The following is an 18816-nucleotide window of genomic DNA, read 5'->3' on the forward strand; positions in this document are numbered from 1 at the left end:
ACCAGCGACACCAGCAACCAACAACGACCTGATCAGCTGAGAAAACAACAGTAGTTGATGACAGACAAATCATAAAAGCTGTGAAAATAAATCCTAAATGACATGTAAAATCACCAACAACTTCCAGAAAGCTGGGGTGATGCTCTGACAATTTACTGTCCTCAGGAGACTTTGACACAGAATTACAGATGCTACACAGCAAGATGCAAACCTCTGACCAGCACCAAAAATAGAAACGCAAGATCAGAGTTTGCAAAAAAGCACAAAGGTGAGCCAGAAGAGTTTTGGAACTGTGTTTATGGACCTTTATCTAAGTGATGGGAAAGCAAAAATGTGGAGAAAAAAAGGGAACTGCAAATGATCCCAAGCATACAGCCTCATCTGTAATGCATGGTGGAGGTGGTGTCGTGGCATGGGCATGCATGGCTGCCTCTGGAACAGGCCAGCTCAACTTTACTGATGACCTAATGTATGATTACAGTAGCAGAATGAATTTGGAAGGGTACAAAACCATCTTGCCTACCAATATTCAAGAAAATGCCACCAGCTTCATTGGGAAGTGCTTCATATTGCATGAGGACAATGACCCAACACACCCTGCCAGTTCAGCAAAGAAATGGAAAGTCTTAGATTGCCCAAGTCAATCTCCAGATTTAAATCCGATTGAACATGAATTTCACCAGCTGGAGAGGGCGTAAAGGCAGAAACTCCCCAAAAAGCAACAATTGGAATTGGCTGCATTAAAGGCTGGGAAAAGTATTTCAAAGGATGAGACCAAGAGTCTGGTGATATCTATGGGTCACAGATGCTGTGATTGTGCGCAAGGGATCTGCAACTAAATAATAGCTTTTAATCTTTTATATCTGCCTTATGTTCAACCGTCCCAATACTTATGCTAACATCAGTGAGTGGGATGAACTCTAAAAGTGCTGTTCTTTTTATTTGGTAAAACATATATTTGTTGAAATAGCTAATAATAAAATGTGGCATTCTGTACTTTTGCATATAGAGAGAGAGCGAGAGAGAAAGAGAGAGAGAGAGAGAGAGAGAGAGAGAGAGAGAGAGAATGCATTAAATTGGTCAAAAGTGACACTTAAGACATTTATAAAGTTACCAAAGAAATTCAAGAAAGTTTATTTAAGATTTATTTATTTAAAATACAAGTCTTCGGTAACTTTAAAAATGTCTTCATTGTCCCTTTTGACCAATTTAACGCATTATCTCACATGCATTGCATTATATACTGTATATATTAGGGCGGTCAGTTTAACACGTTATTAATTAATTAAGTAATTAAGTAGTTATGGAAAAACGCGATTAAAATATTTGAATGCAGTTAACGCACTGGCCCCACCCCAGACCTGTACGATATCTTACATTTCATATAGGTGACTATTGACAAATATGACGCAGACCAATGACTCCATAAATGCAGTTATGCCCTAAAATTCAAGATATTGGTGCTAAACATGCCCCTGTATGAGTTTTTGTCTCATATTTATATCATACGATATCACACGAGCAGGGAGAGCAGTATTACACGAGTGCTGATTTTGTCCCAAGTTTGTCCCATATTACGAGTTTAAATGTGATTTTATAAAATTTTTTTATTGTGTGAACAAAAAATACAAGATGTTTCTAGAAATTATATTCTTTTATGTTCCATAGTTTATGTTAGGCCATTGTAGCCTAAATGTTTATGTGTAATAAATTTTATGTTGAATCAAATAAAATGATTTCTAAAGCTACAATTTGTAATATCTACTTGATACTTTCTCATTTAACACAAAAATATTTTTAAATAATCTTTTGTGGGTATTTTCACAGTCAAACTTATTTTGCGATTAATTAGATTAATTAATCAACACATCATGTAATTAATTAGATAAAAAAATTTAATCGACTGACGGCCCTAATATATATAAATATAATATTTTACTGACCCCAAACTTTTGAATCATAGCGAATCATAGTGTATGTATTCAATTAATTAAAAGTCTAAACTCTGAAGCCAGTGTTTCTTAGCCTGAAAAAGTGTTTCAAACGGCACAAATGAGATTACGACATATTGCAATATGAATTGTATTGTGAGGTAGCTGGTGATACTTAGTCAAAAATGTGACTCTTTAACCGGAATGCTGTCTGAGGACCAAAAAAAGATGTTGATCCAGGAACACATCATACTTCCGGCAAAATCATGGCCACCATTCAATAAATGTGCACTGGGAATGTGTAAGTGATGTCTGACTTGGCCATGTGAGGTAGAAGGGCAAGGAAACTGACATTACCGACATGTTTTGTATTCATGAGGGGCTTCTTCAACAGCTATAAAACCAAGAGGACACTTTCCTATTACCTTTTTACTTGAGGGGGAGAACAAAGGTCCTTACACAGATCGTTTAACCCAACTGCTAGGACGTGTGCAAGTGTGCATGGATTTGTCTTGCACAGAAGCAGTATAAACAATACAGGATTTGTTGCATATGGGGTGGAACAGGAAGAACCATGGGAAATCAACATGGGTAATGAAGTAAATACACACAAGGGTAAAAAGAGAGTGAACGAACATGACAATGTGCACCCGCACAGAATATCTCATGTACACAGAGGATGAGGCGGGTTTATCTGTTATTCATGGCATTCTCTCATTCAGCTGTTTTACCCCCGGGAACAGAGCGCTAAGAACAAATGAGCTTTGTACAAATGCTGTATCGGGAGCAGGAAGGAAATCAGTGCAGAAACTATAGATTGGTTTAATTATTTGCTGCGAGGCCCTTGAGCAATCTTTACTTTTTTACCAGGCTGCAACACGTGGTTCAAAGGCAACTGAGACAACTCATGTTTTAGTACCACTGAGGCAAAAGCCCGACACAGTGGGAGCGTGAAAGGCAGGGTAAGGATGGTATGGATATAAGGAATTACAGTTCTTGAGTACAAAAATCCCATCTGTGATGTGTTCTGAGGACCAACAACTTTACAGGCCCTGGATTGGATCATTTATTTACTGTACTACTACTACTTTAAAGTCCCATTGAAAGTCCTGTAAAGTCTGTATGTTTCTTTAACTGTTGAACAATAAGGAAGATATTTTGAAGAATGTTGGTAACGGTTACCAGGTAACCAAACAGTTAACGGTAGCAATAGGAAAAAATACTATGGAAGTCAATGGCTACCGTCAACTGCTTGTTTACCAACATTCTACAAAAATATCCTCTTTAGCATTCAGCAGAAGAAAGAAATTCATACAGGTTTGGAACAAGTGGAGGGGAAGTAAATTATTTTTGGGTGAAATGTCCCTTTAAATGTTTAAGTTCACGATCTTAATTTTTTATATTAAAGCAAGTGATCCTTTTATTGTCAAATATGTTTTTTTTTTGGCATTAAGACATTTGAAATATGGTGTCTTTCTGTAAAACATTTTCTATTGGTCTTAATTCAGCCCAGATCTTTAAAAAAAAAAAAAAAAAAAAAAAAAAAAAAACTCATTTTCAGTAAAAAGGTTATTTTATCATTTTCTTAATGGCTTTGCATTTAGGCACACCCCAAAAATATTCTGTAATTATTTACTCACCCTCAGGCCATTCTAAACCTGTCTTCCTATTGTAAAAAAACAAAAAACTGAGACATCTTTCTTCTTCATATCTTCTTTTATGTTCTGTAAAAATGGAAAGTCATACATGGTTTAGACCGACATGAGTAAATAAATTTTTTTTGGTGAGCTAACCCTTTAAATCAAGACAAATAGCACTAAATAACAAACAGATGTGAGAATTCACATCCATAGCTCTGAATCCACATGAAGCAGCAAAGAGATTCCTCTTCCTGGAGTGAGGGTGATGTGTAGTATTGAGCCTGTGGGAGCAATTGCACTCACCCAGAGGCAAAGAATCTGAGAGAATTCGATATTGACTGCAATACCCTAGACGGCACAAGTAAATATGTGTAAAATGGAAATGTGAGTTAAAACCTTGCAATTACGAGGTTGTTCATGCATATTTCAAGCAGAAGGAGATGTTGAAAGCTGAGGGCAACCATCAGAGGCCCTGACTCACAGCGAGTCGCCATTTTTAAACGGAGAGCATGAGATGCTTGATGGAGGTCCCGACATAGAGCACGAACTACAGAAGGGGCCTGCTCATGTCAGTGATGCTATTACTATATTCAAATGAGGGAGGCGGAGCAATTACATGAGTTGCCAGTCAGTCGCAGGTTTAAAAAACAAATTGTTCAGTGTCATATCTCTGGTTGAGTTGTATAACCTTCACAGAAAACTTTTAAAAGTATGACTTTGCAATTTGCATATGCATACTGACCTTTTGAACAGAAAGGCCCATCGTAAGCAGTGGTGGAGCAGTCACAGGAATAGCCGTTGTATTTCTCCACACATTTGCCACCGTTACGGCAATACATCCCAAAACTGGTGCAGTGACCCGAACAACCAGGTTTTACACCAGGAGTGACTTTTGCCCTCTCTTCTAAGTCAAGGGTCACACCGTTCATCTTCAGAGAGCGGATGCATCCAAGAAAACCTCTCTGACCTCCCGCTGCACCTGGATGAGAAAAAGACTAGTCAATATTACGCTTAATAAAAGCATAAGTGGCACAACAAAATGACTCAATACTTCATTTCCATTGCAGACTAGCTTGAAAACAAAAAGTTAAATTAGAAACATTAAGTCTCAGCCAATAGTTGAACCTTCTGGTGGGTTTCCTTCATTATGACATGTACCATTCAATACAACAAACCTCAGAGAAATTAGACATCATTAGAGCTCCACTTCTAGGAGAAAATAAACATTCGCCAATTGCTCAATGTCTTGTCTGGACATCTTTTCATTATACGGAACTGCCCAGTTAAACAGAAATCGTATCATTTGCTAGATTAATAGTAGATTAATGGTAAATGTCCTGGCAGGATGCATTAATTATTAACGGTAAATAATAAAAGCAGACTCACAAGTACAATCCTGCTACATATTATCAAGCTGCAAAATGAGGAAAGCTTTATCAGTTCCTCCAAAGAAATTATATAGATTGGAGTGTATATATATATATATATATATATATATATATATATATATATATATATATATATATATACACACACACACACACACACACACACACACACACGGTCAGAATTGTTGGTACCCTTGGTAAATATGATCAAAGAAGGCTGTGGAAATAAATCTGCATCGTTAATCCTTTTGATCTATTATTAAAAAAAAAAAATCACAAAAATCTAACCTTTCATTGGCGAATAAGAATTTAAAATGGGGGGAAATACCATTATGAAATAAATGTTTTTCTCGAATACACATTGGACACAATTAAGGGCACCCTTCAATTCTTTTTGAAACCTCCATTTGCCAAAATAGTTTTCTCCTATAATGCCTGATGAGGTTAGAGAACACCTGACAAGAGATCAGAGACCATTCCTTCATCCAGAATCTCTCCAGATCCCCAGCTCCATGACGGTGCTTCTCCTCTTCAGTTCACCTCACTCATTTTCTATAGGCTGCAGGTCAGGGAACTGAAATGGCCATAGCAGAAGCTTGGTTTTGTGCCCAGTGACCCATTTTTGTGTTGTTTTTAAGGTTTGTTTTTGGATTATTGTCTGGTTGGAAGATCCAAACATGGCCCATTACAAGATGGCCCATTATAAGAACAGAGTCAGTCACTTTTTGATTTTTTATCTGTTGGTATTTGATAGAATCCATGATGCCATGTGTCTAAACAAGATGTCCAGGACCTCCAGCAGAAATATAGGCCCACAACATCAAAAATACAGCAGTATATTTCATTGTACACATGGGGTACTTTTTATCCCTGTGTTCACCAAACCCATCTTGAGTGTTTGCTGCTAAAAAGCAAATTTTTAGTTACATCTGACCATAGAAGCCAGTCCCATTTGAAGTTCCAGTCGTGTCTGACAACTGAATAAGCTGGAGATAGTTTTTTTGGTGAAAGCATTTTCTTTTCTTGATTTTTTTCTTGAAGCCCTCCCAAACAACATATGGTGATGTAGGTGCTGTTTGATCATTTTTTTAAAAGTTTTCTGACCCCGAAACGCAACCTTTTTCTGCAATTCTCCAGCTGTGATCCTTGAAGAGTCTTTAGCCACTCAAACTATCCTCCTCACCGTGCATTAGGACGATATAGACACATGTCCTCTTCCAGGCAGATTCATAAAATTTTCTGTTGATTGGAACTTCTTAATTATTGCCCTGGTGGTAATAATTAAAATGAGAAAATGGGAATTCTCACTGCTCTAGCTCTTTTCTTAAAGTCACTTTCTAATTTGTGAAGATCAATTATCTTTTGCTGCATATCAGAAATATATTCTTTGGTTTTTATCATTGTGATGGGTTATTAATTTGGCCTTTGTTTTCCCTCCTATTTCTATTTCTGTGAAACAGGAAGCCTTGGCTGGATAATTTCATGTTCATAATCACGCTGGTGTGCTCAAAACTGTAAATATGAATGGGAATATATTTCAGATATTTTACTCATAAGAATTTCTATGGGTGCCAGTAATTGTGTCCAACATGTATTTGAGAAAAACATTTATTTCATAATGATATTTTCCTCCCATTTTAAATTCTTATTCTATAATGAAAGCTTAGATTTTTATGATTTCTTTTTAAAAATAAAAGATCAGAAAGAATAACAATGCACATTTATTTTCACAGCCTCCTTTGATCATATTTACCAAAGGTACCAACAATTCTGACCACGTGTATATATATATATATATGTCAGTCCTGCGTCTTGTTTCCCCCTCCTCCCGTGTCTCTATTTTGCATTCCTGTTCCTGTCATCATTAGTTCATTTGTCTCCAGCCCTGTTTGATTTGTCCACACCTGTTCCTCGTTGATTTCCCAGTGTTCTTAAGCCCTGTGTCTCCCTGTCTCCCATGTCCTGTATTGTTCGTCCATCCCCCAAGCTCCACGGTCCGTGTTGTTGGAATTTAAATAAAACTCTGAATTGGATATCTCCGTGTCTCCTCGCTCCAGACGCAACGTGACTATATATATATATATATATATATATATATATATATATATATATACATATATACACACACACACACAGGGCCGGAGTGGGACTAATTTTTAGTCCTGGAGTTTCAAGCCTTAGACCGGCCCACTTTTTTTATTTATTTTTTTGTTCTGGCCTTTTCAGTGCTTCCTTTGTGCTTTCTATTATCCATTTTTTATCTATTATTTTTTACTCACATATCTCCAACAACTAACTTTTGTTTTGTTTTGAGCAAGGTGCAGCTGTCAGGGAAGTCAACAGATAATTATGTCATCATTAGGGTTGCCAATTAACTTCAGAAATGGAAAATAAGGGACAATTGTGATTCTTTATCTTTTATTCTTTGAGAAAATAGTGTTTATTCTTGTATTCTTTAAGAAAATAAGTGTTTATTCTTTAAGAAAATAAGGAGCAGAATAAGGGATGCTCCAAATATTTGTACTGTACCATAATGTAGGCTGTTTGCCTGAAGTTAAAAAGAAGTAATAATCTCAGAAATAATCACAATTATTCTAAAAAGAATTTTAATGTTATACAAAAAATGTCATTGACCTGTGTAAATTGTACCATTATAGAACTGTGAATTCACAAGTGTAGTAATTTAGGAGGTGAAAATACTGTGAAATTACATGCATACAAATGGCATGAAATTTGAAAGCATACCAACTGAAGGTCAATGAAACGTCAGTCAATAAAGCATTATTTTTTAAAACAATGGCACTTAAAGTTTTGAACTAAAATATTATTGCAACTATATCCTTTGAATGAATAAAAATGCAGATTTTTCAATTAAAGAAAACTTAGAAAGTGTGGTGCTTCTGGTGCTTGGATTTGTACTTTAATAATGAGGTCCAAGTTTAAGAATAGGCTACTAGAAGTTTATTTATTTTTATTTTTTCTCTCTCTCTCTCTCTCTCTCTGTCTCTCACACTCTCTCTATTTAACAGTATTACAATGAAAGATGTCTTCCCTCAGGTAGATTGAATGTTTTCCTGCCTTGCTAATTGTTGGTCTCATGATCAATAAGTTGCTTGCATTGGTCAAAACACAGACGGTGCAGGTTGCCGTTAGCGTGAGTCACACACCACACACACACAGTGCTGCTTGAAAGTTTGTGAACTCTTCAGAATTTTCTATAATTCTGCATAAATATGACCCAAAACATCATCAGATTTTCATATAAGTCCTGAAAGTAGACAAAGAGAACCCAATCAAACAAGTGAGAGAAAAATATTTTCTTTCTATCATTTATTTATTGAGAAAAATGATCCAGTGTTACATATCTCTGTGTTGCAAAAGCACGTGAATCTCTTGGATTAGCAGTTTAAAAGTGAAATTAAAATGAAAATGAAATTAAAGGTGAAATTAGAGTCCATCTGTGCAGAGGTGTTTTCAGTCAGTGCAATGACTATCAAATGTCAGTATGTGACCTGTTTTATTCAGAGAACAGAGATCTATCAAAGTCTGATCATGTTTGTGGAAGTGAATCATGTTACGAACAAAGGAGATTACTGAGGACATCGGAAAAACAGTTGATGTTGCTCATCAGGCTAGAAAAGGATACAAAACCATTTCTAAACAGTTTGGACTCCACAAATCCAGTCAGACAGATTGTGTACAAATGGAGGAAATTCAAGACCACTGTAACCTTCCCGAGAAGTGGTCGAACAACAAAGATCACTCCAAAGCAGAACGTGTAATTGTCTGCGAGGTTGCAAAAGTTCCCAGGGTAACTTCTAAGCAACTAAAGGCCTTTCTCACATTGGCTAATGTTAATGTTCATGAGCCCACCATCAGGAGAACACTGAGCAACCATGGTGTATATGGCAGAGTTGCAAGAAGAAAGCCACTGTTCTCCAAAAAAGAAAATTGCTTGCTAAAGATCATGTGGACAAGCCAGAGGACTATTGGAGAAAGGTTTAATGGATGGATGAAACCAAAATAGAACTTATTGGTTTAAATGAGAAGCTATTATATTCGCAGAAAAGAACACTGTATTCCAGCTTAAGAATCTTATCCCATCTGTGAGACATGGTGGTGGTAGTATCATGACTTGGGCCTGTTCTGCTGCATCTTGGCCAGGACAGCCTGCCATCATTGATGGAACAATGAATTCTGAATTATACCAGCAAATTGTAAAGGAAAATGTCAGGACATCTGTTTAAGAACAGAGTCTCAAGAGAATGCGGGTCATGCAGCAAGACAACAACCCCAAACACACAAGTTATTCTACCAAAGAATGGATAAAGAAGAACAATGTTAATGTTCTGGAATGCCTGAGTCAAAGTTCAGACCTTAATCCAATCAAAATGTTGTGGAAGGACCTAAGCAAAAGGAAACCCACCAACATCACAGAGTTTAAGTGGTTCTGCACTAATGAATGGTTTAAAACCCCTACACGTTATTGTGCAGGACTGATCAGCATTTACAAGAAACTTTACGTTCAGTTACTGCAGCAAAAGGGGGTCACACCAGATACTGAATGCAAAGATTCACATACTTTTGCAACGCACAGATACTGTATGTAACATAATTTTTCTCAATAAATGACAAAGAAAATATTTTTCTCTCACTTGTTTGATTGGGTTCTCTGTCTACTTTCAGGACTTATATGAAAATTTGATGATGTTTTGGGTCATATTTATGCAGAACAGAAAATTCTAAATGGTTCACAAACTTTCAAGCAGCACTTTAGTTTGCCTATGCTTTAAAAAACTAAGTTTTATAAACTCAATTTAACTCAAACTCACATCAACAGTGGGGTGTTAATTGCGCTGGTGACCTTGCTTGGGTATATAATACAAAACACACTGAATCCTTTGCTAATAAACCTGAGAGCAGAGCTCTTATCATCAAATGTACAGTAAATATGCTGTGATATTTATAATGCTTAAATGAAAGACACAATGTTTCAAGGACAAACATGAGATAAACAAAATCCTTTTAATTAACATTTCTGTTTATTCCTTGTTGCAATATTGTTCCAATTTGATTTATGTCACTTAGCAGGAACTTTTTATGCCCTTGTTTGTCACTGAAGAATCAACTTCACAAAACGTTTTCATAAACACAAGATGTTTTAACTTTTGAAAGTGAATAAGCTTGAGTGAGGAAAGAGCTGTTAAAACCCTTCTGAAGTTCACTGCCTCCATCTCTGATGAGCCCTGAATTGGAAATTATTCTCTAATGAATCTGTAATGAATTAGCATATTACATTTATTAGACCATCCTGCCCAGTGGAGTTTTTTTTTCTTGCTTTTACTACTGCAGTGCACAGAATGTTTATAGCCTTATATTGAATTAAGATATCCTGACCAAAATATCACAGACAGACAAGAAGTTTCAGGTTAAACTTGTCGTACATTTGACAAAAAAGTTACCTACTGTAATGACAGGCCCATGAAGCTGGCTTCCCTTTGGAGAACCAATTTCGCCCAGATGTGCAAGCAATGAAAGAAAGAAAAACACCACCAAAAAAATACAAAATAAAAATAAATATGAATAAAAACATGCAGTGATTAGAAAACTTGATGCATAATCAAGGCCAGGCTTCAAAAGAAAGTAAATCGCAAGAAGCAACTTGATGGTGGATAGTAAAGAAGCATTAAAGATTCATGCAAACAGACATATGCATATTATAATACTGTTGTTAAATGGCTAGTGGTTGTTAAATCAAAGGTCTGCTTGTTATTTGAGATGAAGCCAATGACAATAAAAAACGAGCAAGCATTTAATCCTCCATTAAATATAAAGAGGCCACTATATATGCAAAACAAATTCAAACAGACACAAGCATCCATGGGTGAACGGAAGTAGAAGGGAATCTGCTTTATCAATAAATGATGGCATGGGACTAAATGGTCTGAAAAACTGAGCATTCATGGGCAGAGGAGGAGGCCAGACAGAGGCTTGACAGGTCTGGAAGTCATGTGGATTATTGTGATGTTTTTATCAGCTGTTTGGACTCTCATTCTGATGGCACATTTACTGCAGAAGATCCACTGGTGAGCAAGTGATATAAAGCTTAATTTCTCCAAATCTGTTCCGATGAAGAAACAAAATTACCTACATCTTGGATGGCCTGAGGGTGAGTACATTTTCATTTCTGAGTTCATTTCTTTAAAGGGATAGTCACACTAGACTTTGAGCATGTGATTTTTGTTTGGACTAGTTTCAAGACCAAACATTCTAATAGTGTCTAATTTAAATTTAAAGTAAAAAAATCCAGCTGGTAAATTTAATTTATTCCCACAAATTAGTTCACACTGTCCATTAAAAAAATAAAAAATAAATCAAAGATCTAATCACAAAAAATTTCAAAATTGTTTCATTAAAATTATATGTAGGTGAATACTGATGAGTACTGTTTTGTTATGCTGAAGAATATAAAATATATATTTTTTCCTTTAGCTAATTATAGAAAAATTAAATTTGTAGTCATTTTTCAGATGATATAATAATAAAAAGTAATAATAAAATAGTATAATAATTATAAAATTGTATGTTTGGTATTTTTAATAATAATATTAAATAAATAAATACATAGCATAATATATTTAATTTTGTAATTTAATACAATTACCAAACATTAATAATAATAATAATAATAATGATAATATACATGTATATTTCCTGTTCTGGAGAATTCTGCTTTATAAAACCAAGCAATAACAATACTGACATCAATAAAAACTTCATGGAAACCTGGACATTTTTCTTGACGTCAGTCTTTAAATACACAAGCTAGACGAGCTTTCCAGAAGCTCTCTCAAGAGAGCCACAGGGGTGCATTATCTTCCCCTTTCTTAATGAGCGCCAAAGTCATTTGTTGAAAAGAATAAGTCAAAGCACAAAATAGCATAATGAAAGCCCAAAGCCATTCTGTTCAACAGATAATTGCCTCATGAGTGACACGGCTTGTTCGCACTTTTAAAGCCATAAAAATATTCCTTGCTAATGTTAGCATAGCACACACGACACCATTATTAGTCACATTCCCTGCTGTGTCTGAGACATTTTTCAACCATATTCAGTCAAACCCATTTTCAACTTCCTTTTCTTTACACTGGACTTTTTCATATTTCGGAGGCGAACAGGTTCCCCAGGGTTCCATGTCATTAAGTGCAAGTTTTAATAGCTACACCTGCATTTAGGCTGCTGACTATAAATACTTATTCTCTTTCAGACACAAGAACATAGAGTGCTGTGCGAGAGAACTGCTGATTTCTCAGCAGAAACGGCAAGAGACCGAGTAAAAGAGTGGGAAAAAGTTAGAGAGAGAATAATTCAAACACAAGAACAGCTCAGAAACAAGATATTCAGGAAGAATGGAGTATTTTATGAGAAAGATAATGAAGAAATATATTATTTCATTAATTTTAATCGGTAATAGATCTCATTTGATCAGATTTTCAGGAGTTGTGCAGCCCATCAATAACATTATGAATGCCTACAAAAAAACAACAGTACTCCAACCTCCAACAATATAACTGAGTATGAACAGGCTTCAGAACTCTAGGGGTGGGCGTATGGAAAAATGTGTTTGTCTGAAGTCCTCACCCACATGAGTCCATATATACGCTATATGTGGATGTACATATGGTCCTTACCCACATAAAGTTGGCTGTAGAGCTCCAGGCGTGTGTGTCCCTGTGTAGGTGCAGGTCTGACCTCTTTGTATTTTTGGTCTAGTTGCAGAATGGCCTCTTTCATGTTCCTCTCCGCACTGACCCGGTGCCACTGGTCATCGTTCAGCTGGGTAGGAGAGTGCACGTTCAGTTCCACTGGCCCGTTTCCTACATCGAACGAAAATGACACCACTGTGGGGGCTGTGAAGAAAAATAAACAGAACGAGAGACCACTCAAACTATTATTTCAAACTTTCACCACTTGTTTTTTGTTTTTTTAAATAAGAATATGTATAACAAACAAATAAACAAACAAACAAATTGAATCATTTTACATGAAAAAAAAAATGAATATAAAAAAAAAAGAAATAAAATTAAGCTTTCGTTAAAAAATAAAATAGATCAAAGTGCTTGCTCAGGGTATAGTTTAAAGAATGATTTAGCCAAAATTGAAAATTTGCTGAAAATTTACTCACCTTCAGGCCATCCAAATGTAGATGAGTTTGTCTCTTCAACAGATTTGAAGAAATTTAGCATTACATCTCTTGCTCACCAACAAATCCTCTGCAGTGAATGGGTGCCGTCAGAATGAGAGTCCAAAGAGCTGATAAAAGTATCACAAAAGGTACTCCATATGACTCCAGTCCATCAGTTGTGTGTGTGTGCAATAATCAAATCCATTAAGACGTTTTTAACTTCAAACTCTTGCTTCTGGCTAAAACGAGTCCGCTTTCTCCAGTAAAAAAGTAATCTTCTCTGAGGAGAAATGTGCACAGATCAAGCACTGTTTACAAGCAAAAACAGTTCTAAACAAATATGTTGGTGGATTTTGATGTGAAAGGACAAGAGGGGATGAACTTTTCAGTGGAGGAAGCGTCATTATGGATTATGAACTTGAACCTGAAGTAATATTTAAAAGTTAAAAGATTTTAAGATTTTCTTCACAAGAAATTAACTGATGTACTGGAGTCATGTGGATTGTTGTTATGTTTTTATCAGCTGTTTGGACTCTCACTTTGACGGCACCCATTCACTGCAGAAGGTTCCATTGGTGATGCCAAAATTTCTCCAAATCTGTTCCAGTTTAGAAACAAACACATCTACATCTTGAATGGTTTGTGGGTAAGTCATTTATTTATTTATTTTTTAGCAAAATTTTATGCATTATATTAAAACTAGTTGATGGTGAAACATTTTCTGTACTTAACTTTAACAGTAATTTTTAAACTCACATTTTAATTAGTAAGTAATTAATTCTTTATTTTTCTATGTGTTAGATTACGTGACTGCATAATTACTTGAAATGTCAACACAGGTCATTCAGCATGTTTAATTAAATGGCTAATTTAATGATCATATATTATTGTTTTACTCAATAAATGTTTTGCAGAACAACAATCCAAAGTTGACTTAAAATGCAGAATTACAAAACTCATCAGACTGCTCCGCTCAAGCACATCATTAAAATTCCTCTTAACAGCCCTAAACTGAGTTGGAGAGTGTTTATTCACCATGCTGAATTAATTTTAGGCCACAACAGCTTTTAATGAGTCAGTGTTGCATATTCTCCTCCATAAACAGTGAAGATTGACAGCTGTACTCCTGTAGGAGGAGATGGTATTTATGGCAGGAGAAAGGAGAAGAGAGGCGAGGTGTGTTTGAGCCACGACTGCTGTGGTGTGTCATGCTTAGCCCCGGAGGGCAAGGCCTTTTGTGGTTTAACCCTTGATAAATCCTGATTTAGAAACACCCGAGACACGTCACAGCAACAGTGCCATCATCCACTCTCAACCCAACACTGTAGTGCGATTGTGTTTAAAGACTGCATAGCGTATCTATTGATAAGCCACTCTCATAATTATTCATGACGCCACATGATCATTTCCTAAAACAAGTGCTTCAGATGCTCAGACAGCGACTTGGTGTCACACTTCAAGACACCTTTGAAATGTCTATGTACAACAAGCATTGCATTTATTATGGAGGCATTTCTAGATTTATGGAGAGGTTGACTGGAGCTCATTTGATAGTCTGATAGTCAGCACAAACACCATCTATCCTTACTGAGAGTACTTTGTTTAAATCACGTGTATTTGTGAATCAACATCATCGGATAACAGTCTCAGAAATTATATTTGCATACTTATTAACACTTATTCAGCAAGGATGCATTAAATTGGTCAAAAGTTATAGTATAGACATTCACATTGTTGTAAAAATGACATTTGCTGTTCTTTTGACTTTTTTTTACAAACATTAAAGTATCCTAAAAATGTATCATGGTTTCCACAAAAATATTAAGCTGCACAACTGTTTTCAACATTGATAATACCTGCATGATTTTTGAGCAGCAAATCAGCACATTTGAATAATTTCTGGAAGATCATGTGACACTGAAGACTGGAGTAATGGCTGATGAAAACTCAGCTTTGACATCACGACAATAAATTATATTTAAAAATATATTAAATTGTGATAATATTTCACAATATTACTGTATTTTACTTGACAAACAAGACTTCTTTCAAAAACACTGACCCAAAACTTTTGATTTGTAGTATATAAAAATGACTTCTGTGTATTTGTGGACTTAAAATACTGTATGAGAACCTTAAGATGTTTTAAGTTCTGTATTTAATTTGGGTTGTTTCAAAACAAGGACTAAATTGTTGGAATTTCTTATTGGTTCGGTTCATTTTCACAAGCCAACGTTTCAAAACAGACCAAAATTTGTTAACACAAGTAACACACAAACGGTCCCGTCATTGGTCAAAATGTTACGTATGTTTGTTCTGAGGTTTAGTTCAGTTTACTGACAACTCCAGAAAATGAGGGCTTTCATGAATGATAGCACCAGATGGGTAAATATTAATTTATAATTAACAATATGATACACACCCGCTAATACATGCACTGCACAAAGCCAAGAAAAACAAAAGCCTGCCCTTTAGACACTGAAGTAAAATTATTTAAAAGGACAAACCTGGCTTCTAGTCAAGCATGTTTCTAAATTCATTGGGCCGACAGGTTCCGTTCGCAGGTGGTTACTATGGCTGCACAGATGCTGAAGGCAAGAACTAAATTGGATCTGCTTTGTGTTGACAGCACAGTGAGCCTGCAGTGACAGTTGGCCAATGCTATTGTCACCATCTTAGGAAGCTAAGAGAAGTGCTGTGATATGACACCAAGTACCTGACAGCTGCAGAGAGACACACACACACACACACACACGCACACGCACGCGCACGCACACGCACACACACAGTGGACTGTCCAAATACAAATCATTTGTGCCATTACGATCAGCTTTTTCCTACAAATATCTACTACTGTGAGCTGCCTAAAGTTGGTTTTATTTGTTATTTATGCCAAAATATAAAAAGGAGGTCTGTTTTCTGGTTTCTTATGGCTGGAGTGGCAGGTGTTCCTGCTGCTCTCAGTAGGGGGTGCTGTTTTACTGTGCTACATACTGAAGCTGATGTCACAGGAATTGGGGATAAGTGTTCGAGTTGGCATCCACAGAGCCACCTGTTCATCTCAGATTCTGAACTGGAGGAGGAGATCTATGACACGGGCTGCCAGTACTCTGAACTCTGTCTGTGAGCAAAGGCCCACTGCCATCAAAACAGCAGTTGTGGCCCATTTTAAAGTTATGAGCACAGTTATGAGCACACAAGATAACACAAGTAAGCATACGTTATATATTCTAGCTCAGTTATAAGGGAGTATCGTCAACTAACCGTCTGATGGCTACTTCCAGCAGGATAATGCACCATGTCACAAAGCTCGAATCATTTCAAATTGGTTTCTTGAACATGACAATGAGTTCACTGTACTAAAATGGCCCCCACAGTCACCAGATTTCAACCCAATAGAGCATCTTTGGGATGTGGTGGAACGGGAGCTTCGTGCCCTGGATGTGCATCCCACAAATCTCCATCAACTGCAAGATGCTATCCTATCAATATGGGCCAACATTTCTAAAGAATGCTTTCAGCACCTTGTTGAATCAATGCCACATAGAATTAAGGCAGTTCTGAAGACGAAAGGGGGTCAAACACAGTATTAGTATGGTGTTCCTAATAATCCTTTAGGTGAGTGTATATACACATGTAATATACTGTATATAAATTGATAAAATTACACCTTGAACTTTATTTGGGGCAGAGATGTTTAGCATAATGAAAATTATGAAGCAGCTGAGGGAATAGTTAAATATCTAAATAGTTATCACAAAAAAATACAAAAGCAGTTTATTAAAAAACACTCTTTGTTTAGATTGTCAGTATTAACATTAACGGACTTAGTCTTTGTCATAGTCTAAGATTGAAATTGAAAAAGCAACACAAAATGATGATGCCATGGTAAAAGATTTAATATGACCTTCATAAAACAGTGACAAGTGTTTCAGTTAAAAAAAAAATCAACCCCTGGGAAATAGAAATGCTTGAGGCTGTAGAAACACCCACATATGTATTGCAACAACTTCACTAAACATAGTGACGTAATGAGCAAAATCTCATCAATAATTTAGTCAAATATAGATAGAAAATAACTATTAAAAATGAAAAAAGGAACTGGTAATTTTCTTCCTGGACAGTTAAGTTTGTAGACACTTCCTTTAATCTTAAAACACAATGCAATGAGTGCTACAGGTAAAACACCTGTGAAAAATCTATATAGAAAATTCCTACATGCAGTATTAACATAGCACATTGTGCCCTGTTTTCTTTTAGTGCAGAACAACACAGAACTAACTATGTGGACACTGGACACTAAGCAAAAGAAAGAAAGAAAAAAAACAATAAAATAAAAGAGAGTAAGAACAACATTTGGTGATTTAGCTCTCAGAAAATGAAAATTCAGCTCCACTGTGACAACACTAGATGCTACATGCTTCAACAGAAATGTTAACTAAAAGAAGCCAGTGACTTAATAAACTCAGACCCAATCCTGCTGCAGACCCTTTGTGAGAGAGAGAGACAGCAAAAGATAGAGAAAGAGAGGAAGAGGGCAGGTCTGGCAGGTGTGTAGTTTGGACTAGGGCTGCTCCACCATTCTCAGCCCTCTGATCCCTGTAATTGGATTTCCTGCACTTGGCCAGCCAGCACTGAACATCAAGAGTGCGCTACTGTTCTTGGGGAGCGTTCTCGCTTGTGTGTGTGCTCGTTTATGTGTGTGGACCGCTCTGCTGTCCACAACTGAGGGCATTCAGTGGACCGTTGCTCTTGCATTCACAAGGAAAACTAAACAAAATAAACAAGCCAAACAGCATCGCAGTGAAAAAGTGGGTTCGTGTTTATATGGGTATATTAGATCGCCCGCCAAACCAGCTGAGAGTAGATCTACCAAACTAACAGAGCAGTTACAGCCCAATGCATTTCATGATACCACTAGCTGACTTTTATACAGATGGTGAATGGTAATTTGCATTGTATTCTGGTATCTGCATGTCACAATGAAATTATAATGCAATAAACCAGAATTTTCTTTAAAGGAATAGTTCACCCAAAAATTAAAATTCTGTCATTAATTACTCACCCTTCGTTCATCTTCAGAACACAAATTAGGATATTTTTTATGAAATCCAAGAGCTTTCTGACCCTCCACAGACAGCAACACAACTGACACGTTCAATGTGTCGAGGTACTCTTGTGAATGGTGTCGGAGACTGACCCAGAAGTGAAGAAATTGTTGAATAAATTTTGTTTTCTTTGCACACAAAAATTATTCTCGTAGCTTCATAAAATTAAGGCTGAACCACTGATGTCACATGGACTATTTTAACAATGTCCTTACTACCTTTCTGGGCCTTGAATGTGTCAGTTGCGTTGCTGTCTATGCAGGGTCAGAAAGCTCTCGGATTTCAGAAGATGAACGAAGGTCTTATGGCTTGGGAACGACATGAATAAAACAGATTATCGGAGTATGTTTTTAGATAAATACTATTTCAGTCTTTCTACTTCAAAATTAATGTTTAATTCAGTCACTTTTTCAGTGCTTTACCTGCTATTTGTCAGATTTAATACCAATTTCTGAGTGTAATTTTTAACAACAATTTTTTTTAAGTGCACAATGAAAGTCAATAGGGTACAAAAGAACACTGGTCCACGTTAATGTTTACTGCATGGACAATCAACAGACATTT

At 36.3% G+C, this 18816-nt stretch overlaps 1 protein-coding gene across 1 annotated transcript in view; it reads right to left on the bottom strand.

Moving 5' to 3' along the window:
- LOC306864585 (contactin-associated protein-like 2) overlaps nucleotides 1–18816 on the bottom strand; it is a 388195-nt gene that overhangs the window by 39325 nt on the left and 330054 nt on the right. The window contains exons 17-18 of the mRNA XM_079408681.1: nucleotides 12651–12869; nucleotides 4314–4550 (exon numbers count right to left, since the gene is read on the bottom strand). Coding sequence (XP_079264807.1) covers nucleotides 4314–4550; nucleotides 12651–12869 — 456 coding nt within the window. The remainder of the gene's footprint in view (nucleotides 1–4313; nucleotides 4551–12650; nucleotides 12870–18816) is intronic.

Source organism: Barbus barbus, assembly GCF_936440315.1.
Source record: "Barbus barbus genome assembly, chromosome: 46".
Lineage (NCBI taxonomy): Eukaryota > Metazoa > Chordata > Actinopteri > Cypriniformes > Cyprinidae > Barbus > Barbus barbus.